General features: G+C 47.9%; 1 protein-coding gene across 3 annotated transcripts in view; it reads left to right on the top strand.

The window, feature by feature from the left end:
* Positions 1-23,635, top strand: part of BEND5 (BEN domain containing 5) — a 237,313-nt gene that overhangs the window by 113,612 nt on the left and 100,066 nt on the right. For all 3 annotated transcript variants that reach the window (XM_081818422.1, XM_081818421.1, XM_081818420.1), the window contains 2 exons: positions 2,211-2,300; positions 12,127-12,241. In XM_081818422.1, the coding sequence (XP_081674548.1) occupies positions 2,211-2,300; positions 12,127-12,241 (205 nt within the window). The remainder of the gene's footprint in view (positions 1-2,210; positions 2,301-12,126; positions 12,242-23,635) is intronic.

Genomic DNA, 23,635 nt, shown 5'->3' with positions numbered 1-23,635 from the left:
CCTATAAAATGGGGTTAATACTGTCCACAGAGGTATGATGAAGATTAAGATAAGCCATGATCTATATGAGTATTTTTAATTCGATAGCCAATTCCTGAGTGCTATCCCACACAGGGTCCTGGGAATGGTGTTAAAAATAACCATGAAAATCATAGCTTCTTCCTGGAGGAGGTTTTATTCAGTCTAGGAAATATTCAGGTGTCTAACTCCTCTTTTAAACCATAAACTTCTCTCTCCCTTTGTTCCTAAAGATGCCTAGCACAGAGCTGAGCACAGGGTGAGTTCTCAAGAATGTATTATGGGGGGGGGGAAGGAATGAATTCTGGCTCCACTGTATTTCTTGCTGCCTCTCAGATGCCTAGTATTAGGGAAGCAGTAACCTCAGTAATGGTCACCCCAATAGACCAAGCAAGTCCCAAGCCATTAGAATCAGGCTTAATAAAGTTAATACATATATATATATTTTATTTTAGTCTCTGACATTGGTGCGACTGAGATCATAAACTACATTCAAAATAACCTGTCCCTATCATTTCAGAAGTAAAAAGCCTGTTAATTATTTCTACCTCCCCTCTCCCTCCAGATCATCCTCCAACATAGATGATATTATTCTTTAACCCAACTTCTCTCAATGTTGATTTATGAAATTCCTTCCAGTCATGGTTCTGTTCTGGGTCGATCTGGCCTTCCTCTGTCAGGGACTAGGTACCCTCCTGCCCCTTCCTTCTGGGAATGTCACTCTTAGCCACTGCTTTTGTCTAATAATCTCTTTGCACAATAGCTAAACTTTATTATACGAATGAGATTTCTGTAGAAGTAGCAAGAGCTCGGGCTATGATTTTGGATCATATTTTCCTACTTCTTTGCATGTCTAATGATTCTTACTGTATGCTGGAGATTGTGAATTGTACATTGTTGAGTGTCTGGATTTTGTTATCTTTCCTTAAAGAGAGTTGCACTTTAAATGGCAGGCAGTTAAGTTTCTTCTGTCCAGTTTGAAACTTTGTGATTTTAAAATTTTGTTAGAATGAGTCTAGAGTAGTTTAGCCCCACCACCAAGACATGGCCCTTCTAGGTTCTCTCCTGAATGCCCTGAGTGATCAGTGAGGACTAATGCTTTGGTGGTGGGAATTCAAATGACTCTTAGCCCTGTGTGAGCCCTGACAGCCATGTGGTTCACAGCCCCCTGGTCATTTTCACACCACATTGTGAGATTCACCCTCTGCATGCACATCTTGGGACCCACAAACACACTTGAGGACTCCTTGACAGATTTCTGGGATTCTTTTTCCACAGACTTCTGTCTTCTCTAGAATGTGCAGTTTCCCCCCAGCTACCACCTGCTTCAGACTCTCTGAAGTTTAATCTCAGTGAGATTTCCATGGTCTGCTCAGGATACCCCTCTCCGCTCTTTGGAATGGGCCTCCAGGCAAAGAGCCAGGGCAATCAGAGGGCATACTTTTTCCATGTATTAGTCTTGCACTGCCTCTTGTCTGAAAACAGTTGTTTTGTCTGTTTGTCCGATTTTTTAGTTGGCTTAAGTTGAAAGAGAAATCTGGTCCCTGTTACTTCATCAAGGTCAAACAAGGCCTTGAGTTCTAATCTCAGCTCGACCCACACCTGTTAGCTGTGTGACAAGTTATGTAACCCCTCTGAGCATCAGTTTCTGCCTCTATAAAAGGAATATTAACTGCGCACATTTCTGTAGAACTCTAAGTAATGTATAGAATGTGCCTGACACAAAAGGCCCTAATTAAATGGCAGTGCTACTATGACTAATAGAAACAGCTACTTTCTTTACTCCATTATTTACTGTGTTTACTGTGTACTAGGCAATGTGTAAGCTTGTTTCATCACTAATACTCTCCACGTGTATAGATTAGCAAATCAAAACTCAGAAAGCATACACAACTTGCCTAGGGTCACAATCAGTGAGTCTGGGATTTGGCTTCACTCACAGGATGTCTTCAGATGATTGTAATATTAACATGATCAATTGTATCAATAGGAATGTAGTCTTTTAATATTGGATAGTCAGGGACATAATTTCATTAGTCACCAATGGCTGGGCCTTAATGATTCTAACCCATTGATTTAAGAAATGAATGTAAAGCACCCAGTCCCTTCCCTGTCTCTCTATCCCACATACCAACTCCCAGTCTCAGCTTTCCCTGCCCTCCTGAACAACCTCCTTCCATTTTCTTTTACAGACAACCTTCGGGAAGGAGCAGAGCAGAAGGTAGTATTCATCACAGGACGAGTCCACCCAGGGGAAACACCCTCTTCATTTGTGTGCCAAGGTGAGTTGCAAAATCTTATGGGCATCCTGTACCTTCCCCCCACATGCAACTGGGGCACCGTCATGGCCTCTGGGACAGTGTGGTCGCGGGCAGAGTCATTATCTCGGATGCGAATTTACTTCATTTCTAAAGAGGTTACACCGATCTCCATTAGTATTTCTTTCAATAAATGTTTACTAACTACATGTATTAGTGGAAGAATGAATAGATGGATGGATGGATGGATGGATGGATGGATGGATGGATGGGTAGGGCTGAATGGAGTTCTCTCATATGTGTCATGTTGAGGATAAGCCATATGGCATCATCTACACTCCCTAGCCTGGTTTTTTTTGTCTCCAGGAGTTTACAAAAGAAATCCGGCCCCAGCCCAATATGTATGTTGGTAGGAGTGCAGTAAAGTGGGGAGATAAGGATTAGAAGGTATCTATTCACTCATTTATTCAGTCATTCACTTAATAAACAACTTTACAAATACCTCCTATGAGCAAGGAAACATGCTTTGCATCAGACAACCAGAGGTAAATAAGACATAATTTTTCATCTCAAATATACATCTTTATAATTGCATTTTCATTTATTATTAAATATTTAGTCCACATAAAATATATATTTAGTCAACAATATATATACATGCATACATATATATATTCAATTAGAGAGCCATATAAGCATATTCAATGAATAATATATAAATCATAATTTAATGAATGCCCGGGTACTCACCAGCTTCAGAAGCAGGATATTATCTATTCCTTTTAAATCCTTTGTCCTCCCTTCTACCCTCCTTCTCCCACAGATAGCTATAAGTTTGTATTTTGTCACCTTTCCCAATAGTTTTACTATTCACATAAACATTCCTAAACAATGTAGGCTTTCGTTTCACATGTTTTTGAACTTTTTATAAAGTTGAAAAACCGTATCACTCTGTGTACCTTGGCCCTTGTTTTCCCCCAATATCCGTGGTAGTGAGTGTGGCTGGAGTTCACTTCTTTTCACCAGATGCTGTATCCCATGTCCGTTGGGTGCCTCGGCTCACCTGTCTGTTCTCCTGGACGATTCAGTTGTTGCCAGTGTTTTTTCTTACAAACAGTGCTGATACAGATGTCCTTATGTATGTTGCCTTGTGCCTACGTGCAAATGCTTTTCCAGGTATATAGCCACGGAAGGCTGTTGACAGGTCACGGGATATATGCATCCTCAACTTTACTAGATATCTCCAAGTTCCCCTCTGAGACCTTTATACCACCACCAGCAATGCAGGAGCGTTCTACTGTCCCACATTCTCACCAATACGCTTGCATTTTTACCTATCTTGTGGGTATATCATATCTAAAATGTGATACTATCTATTCGCCAAGCATGGTTCTAAGCACTTTACACATTTTATTTTATTTTTATTATTTATTTTCATTAATGTAATTTATTTTAATTATATTAATTTTTCTATGTCATAGGAATTAATATTAACTCTATTCTTACATATGGTTATGTAAGTTTGGTGAAGTTAAGTAATTTATCTCCTTTTAGTCTCAAAATGTCCTTCAGGTCAAAGGAATATTAAAAATACCCCATAGAAATGATATAACTTGAGGGAGACAGCGGACTGCTGTGGAAGTATCTGGAGTTTTGCCATCAGGCTGTCTTGGGGTCAAAAGTTGGCTCTGCCACCTCCTAGCAGTGTGATTTCAGTTTCCTTCAATGTAAAATAAATTGGGATATCAATACCTATTTCCAAAGGCTGCCGTGAAGCTGGTGCAGGATGCATGCAAACACCCACCCAGTCCTGTGCCGGGCACTCCGCCGACACCCACAACAGACCTTGCCCCCTTCCCCCACGGCGCTCTGAAAAGATGCTGCAGGTAACCTGCTTTGTAAACGCTAAGGCACTATTGCAAATAGATGTGAGTCTTCTTTTCCCATTCGTATTCATACAGCGCTGTGATTACACAGGACTGCCTTCCCCCTTCTTTCAGGCCAGGAGCCTGGGTTTCAGGGACAGTAAGGACTGCCCAAAGCTGAGCACTCTGAAGAGGCTGGGTGTCTCAACTCCCGGCTGCAGTCACCCCAGCTCACTCCTTGGCCTTCTCACTTCCATCCTCTTTCCTCCCAGCACTGTCCTTGCAGTAACCTCTCCCAGGTCCCTCCTGGTTTTACCAACCCCTCTACTTGCAGCCATCTGTCAGTTACTAAACTTGGCAGCAGACCTGTTCCCCCAGCTGATCGGATGCAACTCTTTTGTCCTTGTTTGTAAAAAGACAGTAGCCTTACTGTCAAAACTTGCAGCTCTGGGAGCCCAAACTCCCGGGCCCACCTCCTCCGTGGGCAGCAGACAGAGGGCAGGGTCACCATCCCACATTACAGACAAGGCCTGAGACCTAGAAAAGTTGAGTTCAGCTCGGGTGTTTCTCTGTTGAGCCTGCTTTGCCAAAAAGGAATCTGGATTGTGCCGAGTTGGTAGACTCCGTGCTGTCCCGCAGGCTTTCCATCAATGTTTACTCCTAGGCAGGGCCTTTTAATGCCTTCCCTCTACCTTCTCAATATAAACTCCAACTCCTTGCCATGACATTCACAACCCTCCACCATCTGGCTCTTGCCAGGTTCCCTGGCCCAAGCCTCATTATATCTCCGCCCCATACAACTTAACCCTGAATGGACCACCTTCTTCCCACCACTGGGCCTTTGCATCTGCTGCTCCTCTGCCCACGCCTTGCCACTTGGCAAACACCTCCTATCTCCCACTGTTCATTTCAAGCACCCCTTCTGGGCCCCCGTCCCATGCTCTTCAGCCTCTGCTTTGTTCCTGCATTGTGGTTACCCGCTGGTCATCTTTATCACGCTGATTTGTTACACACTTGATTTATATTTGTTTCTTCCCTTTAAACCATGAGCTATTTGAGGCCTAGGGCTGGATCTTTGTCATTTTCTACATCTGGAAAATGGGGATTATCTTGTTCATCCCCTTGGGCTATTATGAGGGATGAATGGCCGCTTTGGTTCTGAGATTCTAAATCTGAGCTCAAAAATAGGAGACTTAAGGTCACACAGCCAGTAAACAGCAGAAGGGGACTTTGAGTCTGGGTCTCCCAAGCCTGTACATGCTCTTTTGCCTCACTCAGGGATGGGAAGTGCTAGAGGGCCAAGCTTGGTGCACTCTGGGCACCCCACAACAGTTGCTGTGCATTCCCAGGCGAGAATGGGGAGGCTCAGGGAAGTGAAGTAGCTTACTCAGGATCACACAGGGAGTTCATGGCGGATGTGGCCTGGGCCCCATCTCTTCAGTCCTGGTCTTCCTCCTTCCCTATCTCTGTAACTGTCCCTGGAGACACAATTTGTCCTTTCTTGAGGTAGCTTAAGACACCATCATTCCCCCACTTTGCCAATGAGAGACTGAGGCATGGTCTTTCCCAAGGGTCTCTTGGCCCCCGGGAGACAGGCCAGACCACAGCCCCACAGGGCTCGGCTGGATCCCTTCCCCGGCCCATGTTGTGCTGGGGACAGCAGCAGAGTCCAAGGCCTGGGCTGAGATACCTTCAGCTCAGTTAATGCTTCTTCCACATTCACCGGCTCAGTGACCTTGAGCGGGGAGCAGACATGTGGGGCCTGGTCCTCCCCATCTGGCTGGGAGCACAGTCCTCACAGCCGAGCTGCTGGTGCACCTGCTGCTGGGAGCAGAGCGAAACCGTGTTGTCACAGAACTCTGGAGGGGTGGCAGTAAAGGTGGCAAGGCTTCGATCTCCTCAGGGCTCCACTTGGCGGTTGGATGGCTGATTCAAGTTACCCCTCAGCTGCCCCCAACACCACTCATCTCTGTGAGGCCAAACTATCCTCATTCTCCAGCCGTGACATGAAAGGTCCAAGGAACTCGGGAACCACCCTGTAGCAGAGTGTGTGTCAGCATGGTCTCTGGGGCTAGCCTGCCTGGCATTGGATCCCAGCTGTTCCATGTAGAACAGTATGACCCTGGGGACGTTCCATAGCCTCTCTGTGCCTCAGTTCCTTTATCTTGGAAGGGAAATAACAATAGGAACCCTGCATCATAGGGTCGTTGTAAAGATTAATGAGTTCATAGCCATAAAACATTTAGGACGGTGTCTGGAATACGGCAATAAGCACTAAAGAAGGGTCACCATGGAGCACCTTGCAGGCGCCTGGTGTGGTTCCTCTGACCCCCGCGGGGCACCCAAACCCAGGTGTGTAGCTTCTGTGCTGTGTGCCCCCACCCACCTCCTTCCTTATTATTTTCCTGAGGGAGCTGTTAGCGGAGCCCTCCTCATTTCTGCACCAGGAAGACCGGATTGTAAGTCAGCGGTTTGCCCAGGACTAGACCTCAAGTGTCTGATTTCTGGTCGAGTGAATGTTCTTTCCCTGAAGCTTCCTGGGGTTGTTGGGGCAACTTTCACCGAAAAGTGCCATTGGCAGAACACTTGTCCTCTGAGGAGCCTTCATAATTGAATCAATCAAACCCGTATTTATGCACGCTGGTGTGGGCGAGGCACGTCACCCTTTGGAGGGCAGCATGGGAAAGTGGGCAGAGCCAAGGCCTTGGACTTGGGCAGGCCTGAGTGTGAGTCCTACCACCTCCACCTGCTGGCCTCAACCTTCGGCAAGTTCCCACCTCTTGGAGCCTCTGTTTCTTTACCTGCAAAATGGGGGCAGCAATATGGTCCTCAAGGGGATGCTATGAGGATTAAGTGAGCCTTGCTGCCACGGGCCACGGAACCCTCCAGGGCTCAGACTATGGAGCTCACTCCTCGGGGTTACCCTGGGGCGATAAGACAAGGAGAGGGGAGAGACACATACGCCTACACACACACATACACACACCATGCACTCACAGCCACCAGGACCAAGCACAACCAAGCACAACCTAATGTTTCCTACGGTGAAGTGGTGACCTTTGATCCTTTCTCCCTCCCCTCCCCCACTGTCTTCCTCCCCCCTCTATCCCTCCCCTAGTCTCCCTCTTCTCCTCTCTCTCTCTCTCTCTCTGTCCCTTACAGCCTCACATTATAAGTGCAAAACCAGACCCACTGGGGTGGGGGTGAGGGGTCATGGGCTTTTCACTTCTCTGAGCTTCTTTCATCTGTGAAATGGGCAGGATTGGGGGTGGCAGGGTAAGAACCAAGACTGTGAGCCTCAGGTTCTTCAGGGCCGGACTCCCTGTGACTCCATAATTGGAGGCCCTTGGACTCAGCTCAGGGCAGACAGGGGCCTGGTCAGGGGAAGGCCTGGAGTGGCTGCTCTCATGTGACCCACACTCTGGGTCCCGCAGAGACCCCCAACTGTCTCACTTGAAGCCTGAGCTCCTCCCACTGCAACATATTGCCTCTTAGAGGCAACAACAATAAACCTTACACAGAACTCTCTAGAGAGAAAATCCTGCAGGCATATATGCAAATCATTCTACAGATCACATGCAAATAGACTCCTGACTCTTCCATATTGCCTTAATGGAAAGAGCACCACTTTGAAGCCAGTAGAACCGGATCAGAATCCCATCTGGGCCCCTGTGAGACGTTCAGCAAATGATGTCAGCACCCTTTGTTTTTCTACCTGTACATGGAGCCAAGAGAACTACACGTCAGCCCAGCTAAAGAACATACAGTGCACATCACGGGTCAGTCTTTATCCATTCATGTCACACATATCTACTGAGGACGTTCCCTGAGCCCGGCGCTGAGCTACACGCTGGCAAGATAGTGGCCAAGAGGTAGACCTGTCCTTGCCTTCCTGGAGCTCACGGTCTGGAGGGAAAGAAAGACTTGAACAGCAGATGCAAGCTCCAATCCCCAAACCCCCGGGGCACAGGAAATGTAACTTTCCCGACTTCTCTGTAACTGAACTTACTTCCCATTTTGAGGTCCCATTCTGCCAGGGACCCGAAACTTAATCTCCATCATTTGGGGATCAGCTTTCCCCAGGACTGTGTAATTTCAGCGAAGAATGGTGATGCTCTTGGGGATGGTAGACAAATAATGTCATCAGTGTCACCATCTATCCACACTGCTTCCCCTGCACCTGCCGCATCCTCGAGACTTTCTGGGCCTTGGTCACTGCAGGTCAGCACCATGTCAGACCCTGGTTCCTGACTGCAAGACTTTTTATGTTCACTGGCTCTCTGCTAGGTCTGCCCCGACTTCCACCCTATCCACCTTCAGGACTCCGAGCCCTCTGCTTTTCCTTCCTCCCAAACCACATTCCGTGCTGCAGTGGGGAAGCCCAGGTCTGCCCCTGTACTTTGCAGTGGTCTCCTGTGCCCTTCATATCCTTCAGCTGGACTAGCAAGTCCCCGTTTACCTCTTCCCTTTCTCTCTCAACATCCTGTTGTCCCCACACCTTCAGCCAAACCAGATGGGAGCAAAGATTCAGACAACACTGAAATGTCCATTTCCTATGTGCCAGACACTTTGCTTCTACTAACTCACGGAGATCCTCACAACAACCTCCACAGCAATTTTCTTCTTTCCTTCTTAACTGATGCGGAACTGAGCACCTGAGAGGTTAGGCCACACAGCTATTCAAACCCAGATAGTACAGTTTCAGAGTCTGTGCCTTTAATCACGAAGCTATGCCCTGAATTGAAGAGCTCTTCATTGGCAGATGGGCCTCCTTCTCTCTCACCTTCCAGCCTTTGTGTAGGATTCCCCGGAACGCCTTCTCCTGGCACCCCTTCATCTGGCTCACTCTACTCATCCTCTACAACTCATTCTTCACAGCCCCTTCCCAGGCCCTCTGGGTTCTCAGGGCTCCCCGGGCTGTTCCCACCTGAGCCTTTGCGCATCACTACAATGGGAGTTGCTTTCTGCCTGTGCATATTCTAGGGCAGAATCCCCTTCTGTATCTTGCAGTACCAGGCTTATGGTGCGGACCTGGCCCTGTGAATTTTATAGAATGAGTGATTTTCAGTTCAGCTAACCCTATACTCTGTCAAGGTCAAATGAATGCCTGGAGCCAGTCTACCAATGGGCATTTATTAAGCACCTGCCATGTACCCTGACCTGAACCAAGTACACTAGAAGAAATAACTATGAATAGCTATTTGGGGTTGCCTGGTGAGGTTCATGATGACCAGGCCGAGGTCAGCCCAGGGCAACGATCTCTGTGGCCTGGCTATAATTTCTGATCATCTACCACTTTTCCTTCCTCTCCCCCAGCCTCTCAAGCCTCCAGTCTTACCGTCATCCTGCTTTCTTCCACCTTCCTGATTAAATCAATTCAAAAGAAAGGACCCAGCAAACTTGTTTACCAAAGGAACAGAGACTGATCTAAGGAGGTTGATTGTGTCTCCCTACAGGAGGGAGATTATTCTCCTCACTTGATAGATGAGGATCCTTCTACTCTGGGGGAGAGGAATAAAAGGATGGAATCCCAGACTGCCAGTGTGGAATGTGTCCTTGGGAATTCCTGACTTCTTTCTAACTTGAAAGATGAGTGTAGGCTGGAGTCTTTCTAAAGCTCACACAGTAACTGAGCCACAACTAAAACCCAAGTTCTCAGACGGCTGGTTTGTTGGCTTCTTCAATTCAGCATCCTTGTTCCCAAGTCTCGTTGCTAGCAAACCTCAGACCGGGACCCCCAGTTCCAAACTCCATTCTGCTTTTTCTACCCTCGCTGCCTCTCCATCTTCGATCTCAGTGAGTTGATTGAAGCACATGACCTTTTCCAGGTGCTGTATGTGACTTTAACCAAATTCCAGTTAGTACAGGTGTTCTAACCCAGTCACATGGCAGAATCTTCCAGATTGGGTATGATTACTCCTGTATCAAGATGAGGAAACTGGGCAGAGAAAGCTAGTAGCTTCTCCAGCTAATAACTGGTTAGGGTCCGAATGTAGGTGCCCAAGTCCTTCTGCTTCCTCAGTCCATGCGATGCTTTTGGCCTTTGACCAGGGGCGGCATTTCCTCTCCACTCTTGCTTTCTCCAACGTTTCTCCTCATGTTCCTCTCCACTTGCCACCCCCCCACACACAACTCACAAAAGCAAAGGCTCTCCTCCCAATTTCCTGATCGAGGGGAATGATTCCTGTTGAACTGTATCTGACCTCCAGCTGAGGAGTCTAAAACCTCTCCTCTCCTTGCCCCACACTCGCTATGGGAGAGGGAGCTCTGGATGGCTGCAGCTTTGGGCCTGGCTTTGTCTTCTCTCATCCTTTTATTAGCTGCCTAATTGGCAGCCCAATTAATCTGCTCATCTGTGAAGGAGGATGGATCACAATGAGCTACTCCATTTCCAGAAGCCATTCTCTGCCATTCTCTGAGGCAGCGTGGCCAGGCCCTGAGCACAGGCTGGTTCCTTGATGAGGGCTGCTCCGGGAGCAGGGGTCAATTAGTGAACAGATTAAGCAATTATTAGCCCCTAACAAGGGCACCTGGCATCATTACCCTGCCTGTTTACTGGCAAACTGCAGCTTTAATATGAAGACCAACAAATAAATTAGGGCATCTGGTCTACTGCCGCGTTGGTCGAGAAGTAAATGATGTCCAACTGGCTTTCGGCTGCCGATGGATTCTGAGCCCTGGCCTAATGAAAAGCCTGAGATGTCCCTCACTGGTCACAACAGCTTTGGGATGTGCTGTGGAGCCATTTATCATTCCAGGAGCTAAGTGCCTGCCACTGGCCCATGGATTGTTCTTAGTTAACCTGCTGCTTCCTCCTGTCTGTCTGTCAAAACATGCTTATGTTCCAGGGCCCAGCTCCAAAGCTGCTTTCTCCTTGATGCCTTTCCTTCTCTCCCCAGCAGGAAAGGAGTTCCCTTCTACACTCTGGGAGGGTTGTGCATCCTCCTACCGCTTTCCAGCATTACAGTTATTTCATGGAATGCCAGAGCTCCATTTTGCCTATTGTTTTCCAGGTCTCTGAAGACGGAGTAGAAATGTGGAGAAGGAAAGGGAAGGGTGAGAACTTGGGTTGTTTGTTTCCTCACCCCCTCTCCTGTCAAGGTATGCAGGCTATCACCAGAAGGAAGCCAATGAGGGCAGGCTCAGATTTGCACTTTAGGAAGATGACTTTGGCTGCACCGATGAGGACATGTTCCAAAAGTGGTCACAGTCATTCAGTCCAGATGTGGTGGTGGCCTAGAATAGATGTGCAGCAAAGGGATGGAGATACAGGGCAGATCTGCTAGATTCAAGGAAGAGATCTGGGGACTGCCTGATTGTGGGAGGAGAATCATGGAGAATTCCGCTTTTCTAAATTTGGTGACCTGGAGGCAATTGTTGGTGCCAGAGAGAAGCAGCAAGGACAGCCAGACCCAGAATCTGTGAACAGAGGGTCCTCAAAGTGGGGAAAGGGGCAGAGTTGGGACATCAAAGAAACCTCCCTCTCCTCATGTGACTTTAACCAAATTCCTCCTCCTCTCTCTCTTCTGGTGTGACCACCAGCAACAGGAGGGTTTAGATCCCTGAGACCTTGACCCCATAATCATCCAATCCAATGTCAACACTTAGACATTAGAGAATATCTCTTAATTCATTGTTCGGAGCTATCCTGCCTCTCCCCCATCTCTGTCTGTCAAAATCCAGGCCCTCCAAGGCACAGCTCAAATGCTCTTTTCTTAGACGCCTGCACGGTGCTTTGCAGCAGGACACACGCTCTTCCATCTGCCCATGGGCTTCAAAATTATGTCTTGAACCGTCTCTTGGAAACAAAGATATAGTTGTAAAATTCACCAGGCAACACCTAATCCATAGTCATATACCCAGAGTGGTTGACAACATAGGCCAAAAATCACCTTTGGAGCTCTTACTGCTTCCAAGCTGAGGAAAATGTGCTCCCACCTTCTTGAAACACTTTGAGGTTAACCCAGATTCTTCTCCTTCCCTAGGGATCATTGACTTCCTCATAAGCCAGCACCCTATTGCCCGTGTCCTACGGGAACACCTGGTCTTCAAGATTGCACCAATGCTCAACCCTGATGGAGTCTACCTGGGCAATTACAGGTGAGGAGCAGAGGAGAATGCTTGGAAGCTGGTAGTCACGGGATGGTGGGATGGAAGCAAGGAGAAAAAGGGGATATATTTTTGAGAAAGAATTTTCAGATTACCCATGAGTTCATTAGAGGAAGTTTCACACTGGTTTTTGAGAATGTGGCTAATGATCCTTGGATGTTTCATGCATAGCCACCTGAGGTAACTTGCTGGGATTTTCTGGTCAGCTTGCTGGGCCAGGAAGCAGGAGAGCTAGAATCAGTTTGGGCACCCACTTCCATGTAACCTTGGGGAGTTCACTTTCCAGCTACTGGAAAGGGTACAGCTCAGATCAGAACCCAGATTGTTCAATACCCGGCCAGGTCCCTTTTAAATGGTTTCGAGAAACTGAGCATCAGTTTCCTAATAAAGGCAATGATCACGTACCTGACAGGGCACTGGTGAGAATCAAAAGAAATGGTGGCGACAAATGTGCTTTGCAGAATATACTATGGGGGTGATAGCAATGACTATTTTGATTCTGTGTTTCTTTTTGGAGAACATTAATGAAGGAGAGTGGCATCCCAGGTCATCTGAGCAGCATTTCTCTCTGATGTGGGCATAGAAGCTCGCCCCACACGCACTCATGCTCTCAGACCTTGAACTCTCTTTCTTCTGGCCGAGCACCATAATTTATAGTCTAAAATTTCACTGCCCAGTGGATCATCTGCCAATAGAACATTGAATCCTCTGAGATAGTGTGATTACTCTTATTTGACAACTGAGGCAACAGACTTGCCCAAAGTCACACAGCCAGTGAAACACTATTTATCTAATTTCACCGTGCACATTACATATCTTTAGAGCAGATTAGTCCCACAACTTGCAAAATAACATTCAGCCTTGCAGCTTTTGCACGAGAGGCTCTGTCTGACCTGGTGCCTATCTGTCCACCATTCTGCCTCACCTCCCACCCTCCACTCTAATAGCCACTCTAAGCAAAGCCTAGTTCCCTAGACATGTCCTGTTGGTCCCTGATTCCTAACCTTCCTCAAGGCTGCCCTCTGCCCAGAACCTGCTATCCCTTCCTTATCTTATTAACCCTTCTTCACACCACAGCTCATGTCTCCTGTTCTGGAAAGCATTCCCCAAACCTCCAAACAGAATTAGTTACTTCCTCCTCTAAGCACCCACAGGCCTGGTTATTGAACAAGATTTATCCATTGCATGGACTCCACTGGCCTTCAAGCCAGCAGAGAGCAGGGACTGAGCCTTCGTGGTCCTTGTGTCCATGGTGCCTGGCAGCAGGGATCAGCCCACAGTAGATGCTCAAAAACTATTTGATGAACATGAGTGAAGGAAACGGCTGACTTCATTGATAAAGAAACTAAAGGCTACATATGAGATGGGATTTACCCAAGGTCAGCAGTACAGCTCAGATCAGAACCCAGATTGTTCAATACCCAGCCAGGTCCCTTTTAAACAGAGTTGGTTTACTGCTTTCCAAAAGCATGGCAATTGGGTCCAGAGGGGCTTCCCAATACCTCTGGGTGTAAGTTAGAGAGAGCCCATGGGATGCAGGATGCCTTAATTAAAGACAGTTTTGCTTCCTCTCTTAACTGGCTCAAGCGATGGTTCATTAGCGCTGGCAGGTTTTATGGCTTGCTGCAGGCCTGAGAGCAATGCCTTTCCACCTTCCCTGGACAGAGCACACTGTTCGAGGTAATGGTGGTGGAAAGACCATTTGCTTTATGTTAACATTTCTGTTTAATTACAAGAGCGGCAGTGGTCAGAAAGAGGTCAATGCTGTCCACTCTACAGACTTACTTATGTCATCATCTGCTGTCCAGGGGTGGCACGTGGGAAAGAGGTCTGTGACCTTGACCAAAATGTCTTCCCTCTCTGGGCTTCCGATGGCCACTGGGGTGGTGATGGGGAACTAGACGCTTTCTGTATGTCTTCAAGCTCCAGACTGTCTGATTTGGGGATTTCAGGGTAAAAGAGCTCCAACCATCAGAAATAGTTCTCTACTGAAGTTTAAACCCCCAACGTTTTCCTAGTGAGAATATGTGTTTCTCGTTATAAGAGCTGGAGCAAATCTCTAACCACAGGCATTAATCCTGTTGCTAAAACAGCTCTGAGTTGCAACATAGAGTCTATCAATCATGAGAATTCAGTACTAAAGATTTGGAGAGGGAGCCTGGGTGGCTCAGTTGGTTAAGCGACTGCCTTCGGCTCAGGTCATGATCCTGGAGTCCCGGGATCAAGTCCCGCATCGGGCTCCCTGCTTGGCAGGGAGCCTGCTTCTCCCTCTGACCCTCCCCCCTCTCATGTGCTCTCTGTCTCTCTCATTCTCTCTGTCTCAAATAAATAAATAAAATCTTTAAAAAAAAAAAGATTTGGAGAAGGTGAAAAATAATAATAAAGACTCAGGATTGAGAGCTTCAAGGTGCCTTAGAGGTGCTCCAGGCCAGCCCTCCCTGACTACAGCAGCATGTCCCATGCCTGGAGGGACTTGCCTAGGCATTGTAGGGGAGAAAGGAGTTTGGAGTTTGAGGGAGTTTGGGAAACACAGAGTTAAGCGAAATTAAATGCGTTCTTTTACAATAAGATCTTTCAGTTCTGAATATGCTAATCAATAGGAATCTCAAGGGGGGAATATAGTACCCGGTGTTTCCCAAAGATGAGTCAAGGAACCCTTTTCCTATACAGCTTGTTTCCCCCTCCATCCTTTATGCCCTCTACCCCCTCCACCCTCCCCCAGCCCCCAGTGGTATTAAACTCATTTTGGGAAATACCACTCCAAGAATTCTGCTTGCCCACCCAGTGCCGTGTCAAGCACTCGTACACTTATCTCATTTAATCCCCACACAAGTTTGCGAAGGAAGGTGTTTGCTGAGATTTCTCTGCTTGCAAATAATGAAAATCTACTCCAATTAGCTTGAGGACCAAAGGAAAGGTGGGAGGGTGGGAGGGAGGAGCAAAGGAAGCAAGGAAGGGATTTGGGGAGGGAGGGAAGGAAAGTTGTCAGAATTCTAGGGCAGTGAATAGCACCAGACCTCAGAGGAACTCATCACATTGCTGGAAACAGGTTGGAACACAGACAACCAGGTCGCCACCTCTCTCCTGCTCTCTTTCCCTCCCAACAGCCCCTCAGGATGTGCAGTCTCTCAAGCCTCAGGAAAGTGAAATAATCTGCCTTAGGTCATGTGGCCTGTGAGGAGCAGCCCGGGAAGCAGGCCTACCCCAGACATGCCAGACCCTGTGTGAAGAATGAGACACAGGCCTGCCCTCATGGCCAGGGACCTGCTGCTCCTCCTGCCCACCCCCCTCCCGTTCCTTCTTCTACATTAAAGAGACCTGTATTCCAATCTAGGAAGGAAAGGCAGGAGATTTCCCAGGTTTAATCACGCACAACTTGTATTTAATAAGACAAGTACCTATACTCTGGAATTTATAATAAAATAGCATTTTTTTTTTAAATGCTTAGCAATGCTTCCCAAAGAGGATTTTTTTTTTTAATTTTAAAGATTTATTTATTTATTTATTTATTTGAGACAGAGAGAATGCGAGAGAGACGGAGAGCACATGAGAGGGGGGAGGGTCAGAGGCAGAAGCAGGCTCCCTGCCGAGCAGGGAGCCCGATGCGGGACTCGATCCAGGGACTCCAGGATCATGACCTGAGCCGAAGGCAGTCGCTTAACCAACTGAGCCACCCAGGCGCCCTATAATAAAATAGCATTTAAGCGCAGCCGATGGCCGCTGCGGCATGACAGATCATGCTCTTTGTGCGGAAGGCAGAAGCATTTGCTAACCTGACTCCCGGGTCTGCGCCTGGACCCTGGCCTCCGGGAGGAGTCGGGAGGGCCTTGGCTGGTTATAGGTGCGCCAGCATGCTCCTTGGGAGCCCGCGGCAGGCGTGAGATGACATCACAGCGGACCGCAATGATGCTATGGCGTGGGACAGTGACGCCGGGCAGCTGCACGCTCTGCCTCACTCACTCTACCCTAACTACGCGGGCCTCTTTTCAGCTCAGTCTGAGGCTTAATGCCAACCCATAGGCCTCTCTGGGCACCAGCAGCACCCTTGCCTAGCCCTTGCCCCAGTTGGTAACCGTGTGGGTATTCATGTGACTGTTTAAGGACGATCTCCATCTCTAGACAGCAGACTCCATGAAGTCAGGACGTTGTCCACCTCTGTCCCCAAAGTCTGGCAGAGCGCCCAGCATGGAATGGGCCTCTGATCGGTATTTTCGGGGGGTGGGGCGTGGATAAATAAACTCAGCGGCGGGGTTTAGTAACAGTGCCGTGGCTTGGAGCTACAGTCTCTAGTGCAGAGGAGCTCTGGCCGCATGCCTCCCCTCCCAACACTTTACTTACACCTACAGGGCCTCCTAAACCCGCTTGTCTCAATCTTACCCTGGTGTGGCACGGCTACCACGATTGGCTGCCATTATGATTTAGCAGACTCTGGGTGCACAGCCACGTGTTGTTACTGTATGGACATTACACGTTTAAAGGCACTTACAAGCCACATTTGATCTTTATAACAACTCTTTGAGAAAGGAAAGTCAGTTTTTATTATATTATTTTGAGCAAAGGGGAAACTGAGGCTGTGAAGGTGAAGAGCCAGGTTCAAAGTCACATTATATATCCAGGGACTCTCCGCATCCCCAGACATGGCCTTTGTCTTACAAGCTGGAGCTGGAAGCAGAGAACGGCACTCTAACGTTCCCCACCCTCCTGAGCTTTCTTGTCCTTGGGCGAGACACTCCTCTCCCCTGGCCTCAGTTTCCCTCCTCCCCCCTTGGAAGAGGAAAATGAGGTAGAAGTCATCTTCTGCCATTTAGTAGTAGCACTGGGGAGAGGCTCTATCAAAAATGGTGTGACTACACCATGGTTGAACTTGCCGACATTATACCGTGTGAACTAAGCCAGTCACAAAAAGACAAATACCGTTATGATTCCACTTATATGACGTACTTAGAATGGTCAGAATCACAGAAAGTAGAATGATGGTTACCAAGGGCTAAAGGGAAGGGGGAATGGGGAGTCAGGGTTTAGTGGGTACAGAGTTTCAGGTTGACAAGATAAAAGGGCTTTGGAGATGGACAGTGGTGATAGCATGGCATTAGGAATGTACGTAATACCACTGAACTGTACACTTAGAAATGATTAAGAGGGTAAATTGTATGTTATGTGTATTTTACCACAATAAAAAAATAAGAAGAATGGTGCCCTTACTGATGCCATGTGAGTAACTTCAGAGGGTTCTAGGGGGTCTGCGGCCTAGAGGTCTTGAGGGATGAATCCTGTAACTTCAGGTATTACAGAGCCAAGAAGCTGCAAGGCAGCTCCCAGTCGGAAGGCCACTGGGGGTCGGGGTGATGGGCTGAGTCGGTCTACAGTCGAGTCGGTGGGTTGGCAGTTCTCAGTGTCCTGCATCAGACGTGGCTGCCCACACACGCTGTCTCGGCCGCCTCCTCCTCCCCATCACTCCCTCAGCAGAGCAGACAGCCCCACCCCTCCCCGTACCCCACTGCGATTGATTCCTTCCGAGCATGTGTAATGTACGAGTTGCCTTGCATTTGAAAAAGAGACTTTCCATCTCCATATGACAATATGAAACTCTGTGTTGGGTTTGCATTTCCTAATTAGGTGCTTGTCATTGTGTATTCCATAGAGCCACATATAAGTAAACAGTCATAGACCTTGGAATAAATTTATTGGTTTTATTTATGTTTCTGGGCATAAAAATCTATAATTACCAGGTACAGCCTCAGTATAACTGGTATTTAATGACAATTACTTTTTGTTACCATAGAAATGAGTCCAAAGTAGTTACCCATAATTTCTCATTTCCCAAACCTCACACATGCTGAATTGCAATATTACCATAGTAATTGCCTATTAGTCATCATAAAATACGCAGTTACCCAAAAGATAGCAGGATGCCATGAAATTTCTCCTCTTCAGAAAACCTCAGTGCTTCTTGGGAGCGTGGAGGTGGGGGAGAGCCACAGACCCCTCGGGGTGGCACAGAAATGATCCAGCTTTATAACATGGCACCATAGCCCCCGCGGTGGAAATGCACGGCCCTCCTGTCGGTGGACCCGCACCACATCGTGTCTCCTGGCCCTGGTGATCCTCACGTAGCCAAGGATGCTCCGGTGCAGTAAATCCAATTTAACTAAGGTTTATTGAGGGCCTGCTGAGTGTCAGGCCCTGCGCTGGGCCTTAGGGAAGCAGATGGAAATCAGAGGCAGCCTTTGCCAATGAAAAGCCGTGTTTGTATTAGAGGGGTGCGCGTGTGAGGCCACAGAGGCCAACTAATAGCACTAATGTCTAAGTGCCGACTAACTATGCATTAGAGAGAGCATCTCATTTAACACTAGCAACAGCCCTGGGATGGGGGCAGTGGTAGAGCCCATCTTTCTCATACTAAACATTTTTATGCCATAAAACTGAATACACTGGAACTAAAGAACACAGTAGGAAAATACTTCATCAATATATGAGGACTTACTGAAATCCATAAGAAAATCTTGAATAACTTTTGAGAAAACTAAAGGACGGCTAAAGTTAATTCACAAGGAAATTTTTAAAAAGTGGTCAAAAACTGGAGAAAGAATTTTATGCGATTGTATTGAGTGTAGTGGATATACAATATTATATCAGTTTCGGGTGGACTACACAGTGATTCGACAATTCTATATATTACTCGGCGTTCAGTGTAAGTGTAGTCACCGTCTGTCCACATACGTTATTACAAATTATTAACTATATTCCCGATGCTGCACTTTTCATCTCCAGGACTTGTTTATTTTACAACTGGAATTTTGCTCCCCTCAATCCCCTTCACCTATTTTGCCCATCCCCTATGCCATCAACCACCAATTTGTTCTCTGTATTGATGAGTCTATTTCTATAGCTCCATTTTAAATACAGAAGGAAGTAGAGGTACAGAGGCAGAAAGGAACTTGCCGTGGGCCCCCCAGCAGGAAGGGTCAGAGCTGGTTTATGAATCTAGGCAAGCTGACCCTAGCCTCCTACAGATTTCACCTCCAGCTGCACGGTGTCCTGAAATCAGGCAGTGCCTCCCTCTAACTGGCAGTGATGAGGGAGTGTTCTCAAAGGATGGAAGATATATAGGAATTCACCAGACACAGACAGTAAAAAGGAGATTGGCACAGCAAAACGTCATTAAGCACAGCAGAGGCTAATACCAGGCAAGGTATTTCCAACACACACACACACACGGACAGGCATCATAACTGGCTGACCTTGCCCACCCCGACATCCAAAGGAGGAAACATTTTAAACTTTCCAAAATGGAATAGAACATACAATTAGCTACATAAAATGTAAAGTGCATGTCAGTATTCTCTTTGTTCTTTGACGGTGTAAACCCTCTCATGCTCTCTGTCTCTCTCTCTCTCTCAAATAAATAAATAAAATCTTAAAAAAAAGGGGGGGGCTTCCCCTCTTTCCTATAAAAAAACAAAACAAAACTGCACTTTTTATCACGCCAGAAATGGAAACCAAAGACCCATTGCAAGGATCACCTCACCAAGAGGTCTGCCACCCTCTTCTCACTGTGCCTCCTTCCCCATCCTGGCCACACTCCCTGTCCTCAGGGTCTCTGTCACAGTGCCATCAGCCTTGGAGTAGGAGGGGAGCTGAGACCTCCAGTCCAGCGCTCTGCCCAGGGCCGGGATCCCCTCAGTAGTCTACCAGAGCAATAGCCAGGCCCCCCTCTTCTTGTCCACCTCCAGGCCTGGGTGGCTCCCGCCCTTCTAAAGCATCACCAAGCTACCAGCTTGGACTGTTAGAGAGGGTTGGGATTCAGGCTAAACCTGCCAGCCCATCCCTTCTGCTTTACCCCCGAAGGATTATTCTGTTTTAGTCTCTCTTTTACATGGTAGCTCTTTAGCTGTCCGAAGACCATGTGTCCCCTCACTTCCCCACTCTCCAGTCCAACCGCTACCATCTCCTGTCCCCGAGGCTGGACATCCCCCAGAACCTTGTACCTTTTCACATGTAATCTGACATCCATTCCCCTCCCTGTCCTTCCTGCTGTCTTCTGAACATGCTCCAGATGTTTGTCATTGTCTGTCTTCGAGGCCTAGTGTCCAGGACTGAACAGTTATGATGACGATGACGACGAAGGTGACAATGGTGATGGTGAACAGTCGACATCTATGGAACCTCGGGGCCCACCACCGTTCGAGGCATTCTGCATGTATGGTTCCACTTAATCCTCAGAACATGTCTATCATTATTCTCATTTTACAGATGAGGAAACTGAGGCATAGATAGATTAGCAAAGTCCCTTAAGTTCATAGAGCTAGCTAGTGGAGCAGGAGTAGGAAGGGACGATCACAGGCCTAATTCTGGGGGCGTACTTCTGAGGCAGCCTGCACACACCTTGCTCCCCGACATTCTGGGGGCGTACCTCTCCTGATACAGCCTGCACACACGTTGCTTCCTGACATTGAGCTCTCCTCAACCTACATGTCTCCACTTGTATTTCTGCTAAGTCACAACTCCCCTGGCTTTCCCTAGAGCCTTACAAGAAGCCTGTGGCATGGAGACAGGGTAGGAATCACTCTCTCTCTCTGAACAAAGAAGAAACCGAGCCACAGAGAGGCTAAGTAACTTGCTCAAGGTCACACAGTGAGCCAGCCACGTGGTTAGTCAAGATGAAGTGCAAGCGACAACGGGGGCCAGACAGCCTCACCTCCCAGAAGCCCTCTCCTGCTTTATGTAACCTGAGCGATGTTTCTAAGGAGGCTGAAAGGACATTGGGGCTGGCAGTGTAATTAGGTGTCTAACCCACAAGTGCACACCGCCAAAACCAATTATTCAAATGAGCTTCGCAGCCAGGTTCCACAGAAAAGGCCAGATGGCTAGATGTCTGTGGAGGCAGCCCCCCATCTCTGTCCCTGCAAGCAGCTGAATAGCGTTTCAAAGTTAGGGTTGATAGCAAGTTGATTTTAATAATTGGTTCTACAGCAAAGACAGGCCTCTGAGGAGACCGTAACCCACAACGAGTGGCTGGGGAGTCTGGAGGAGCAAAACAATAGAATCAAGAACTTTTGTCATTTCTGGTCTTAGTTCCTAAACCACTGCTTGAAGAGTGTTAGTTCTCTGTGTAAAATCCTCCCGTGGCTCCCTGTTGGCCATCAGCAAGAACCTAACCTCTGTAGCCTGGTATTCAAGCATGCGCAGTGTCCAGGAACTTCCTTCTCGGGTTCATCTCCCACTGCCCACCTTGCTCCTGCCCTAACACCCTCCATCCGCTCTTCTCGCCTTCCTGGGCCCTTTGCAGGGCCCTAAACTGGCCCACTCTTGCTCACACCCGTGCCTTTGCTGGTAGTCTGCCTCTGCTTCAGAAGCCTTTCAACTCAATCATTTCTTCTCCCTCTTCTTTATTTCTCATCCTCCTTCCTCCCCACCCACCACCTCTTTCCCTCAGGCCTTCACACAGCACACACTTGGTACTGGGCACTGGGGAACTGAGGTGGGCTTTGCCCTGTGCTTGCCCTCAAGAAGGAGGTGTTGTGTGAGACGAGCCTTGAGGGGTGAGGGGGAGTTAGCCAGGGGAAGAGATTGGCAGGCAGCACGTTCTAAAACAAAGGAATGATGTTAAACAACAACAGTGTTGATAACAAAACAAACATTAATTGAACTTATGCAAGCTACCGGGCCCTATTGTAAGTGTTTTTACATATTATTTCCACTGAAGATGGAACTCATCATATGCCTGCTCCCACTCCCCCCACTACTCCCACCAGTTTAGAAGAAGGTAGAGGGATCAGAAAGGTAGGGGTCAAAATTAGCTTGATTATTGGTAAAAGCAGGATTTGGGAGGCATGCTTTATCTCTGTGGCTAAAATTGGCCTCCTTCTACTTCACCCCAAAGTTCAACTTTGCCACCAGCCCCAAGCCAAGCAGGAAGTGAGTTGCCTCTCAGAAGGCACAGCACATGACGGAGGAGGCCAGAATGGACCCTCCCAGCGGGGTCACAGATCTCAGCAAGTCTTGCCTGGAGGGGCTGGGCCAACAGGCTCTGCCCCTTTTCTTAAGTGGACCAATCAGATCAGTTTCACCACCTCCCTCTGGGAAGAGGAAACAAGGGGATCGAGAGGAAGAGCCATTCTCTTACTGCTGGACACTAAGAGTCCCTGTTGGGATTGAACTGGGAGCTTCCTCCTAACAACCCCATGAACCTGTAATGTAGGTTCTTGTAATATCCTCATATTACAGACAAGGAACTTGATGCACACAGAGTGGTTAAATAACTTGCCCAAGGTCCTGCGATAGTAGGAAATCCAGGAGTCAAAACCAGGGAGCTGCCTTGGAGCCCTAGTGCCTGGCCTCAGCCTTGCCGCCTGAGCCTTGGGGAATGGCAAGTGGTCTGACATGGCCGTTGTGCATGGTCAGAGCTAGAGACCACAGTGTAGGTTCACGCACTGCACAAAGGCACCAGCTAAGAAGGCAGGTGGAGGCTGGCATGCAGCCCAGGCCTGATCAGCCTTGGGACTTGGAGGAATTACGTCAGCCCACAGGAGGGGACACCTTTTTGAAATTAGTTCATAGGATGTAACATGTGTGAGCCTTGCGTGGTATACAGGTTAGGGACATGGTTGAAGAAGCTGGAGGAATAAGTGGGGACCAGTTTGTGGAAGACCCTGACAGTCCTACCAAGATCAAACTGTAAGACCAGTTAACATATGTGTAGCCGTGATCTCAAACTAGGCAGTGTCTCCCCAACATTTTCCATGACTGATCTCATTTAATCCTTGAAACAACCCTCTGAGGTAAGCAAGATCCACATTGCCCAGATGAGGGCTGAGGCACAGAGAGACCATACAGCTAAGATGGGGCCAATGCCAAGATCTTATCCAGGCAGTGTGGCTCCAGAGTCCACACTGCCATCTAAGCGACTTCTCAGGCTTAGACAAGGTGGGCAGGGGTCTCACTGGCTCCCGGAGCTTGTGAGGACCTAAAGGACTTTTCTTCTCTTTTGTGTTTCCTTTGCCCTTTCTCACTTAAGAAGTTGAAATAGATGATTCCTAGACCCAAGGGCCAGGGCACTCCTTTAGAAAATGTTCCCCCTTGGGCCTTGTTAAATGGTTCTTTTTTACTCCTTGTCAGTGTTATTATTGAGGGAAAATAATCTTGGTCCTGGAATGAACTTCCAATGCTACTCTTACATAGCTATGTGGTCTTGGCCTCCATTTCCGTCTTTGAGACGTGGGAATTGGGTTTTATGAAATCTTGGGTCCTTTCGGTTGGTGATTCTCAGGATTGTCCTAAGTCACCATGTGGAAATTCCACCCTCCCCACCAAGCCTGATGTTGCTGCCAGGCAGGAGACGGGATGGAAGGAGACTGAAACCCCAGAGCACATGCTCTCCGTGAG

The sequence above is a fragment of the Leptonychotes weddellii genome, chromosome 4, assembly GCF_054177405.1.
Source record: "Leptonychotes weddellii isolate Sample4059 chromosome 4, ASM5417740v2, whole genome shotgun sequence".
NCBI classification, from domain to species: Eukaryota; Metazoa; Chordata; class Mammalia; order Carnivora; family Phocidae; genus Leptonychotes; species Leptonychotes weddellii.
This window is presented reverse-complemented; position numbering and strand designations above follow the sequence as displayed.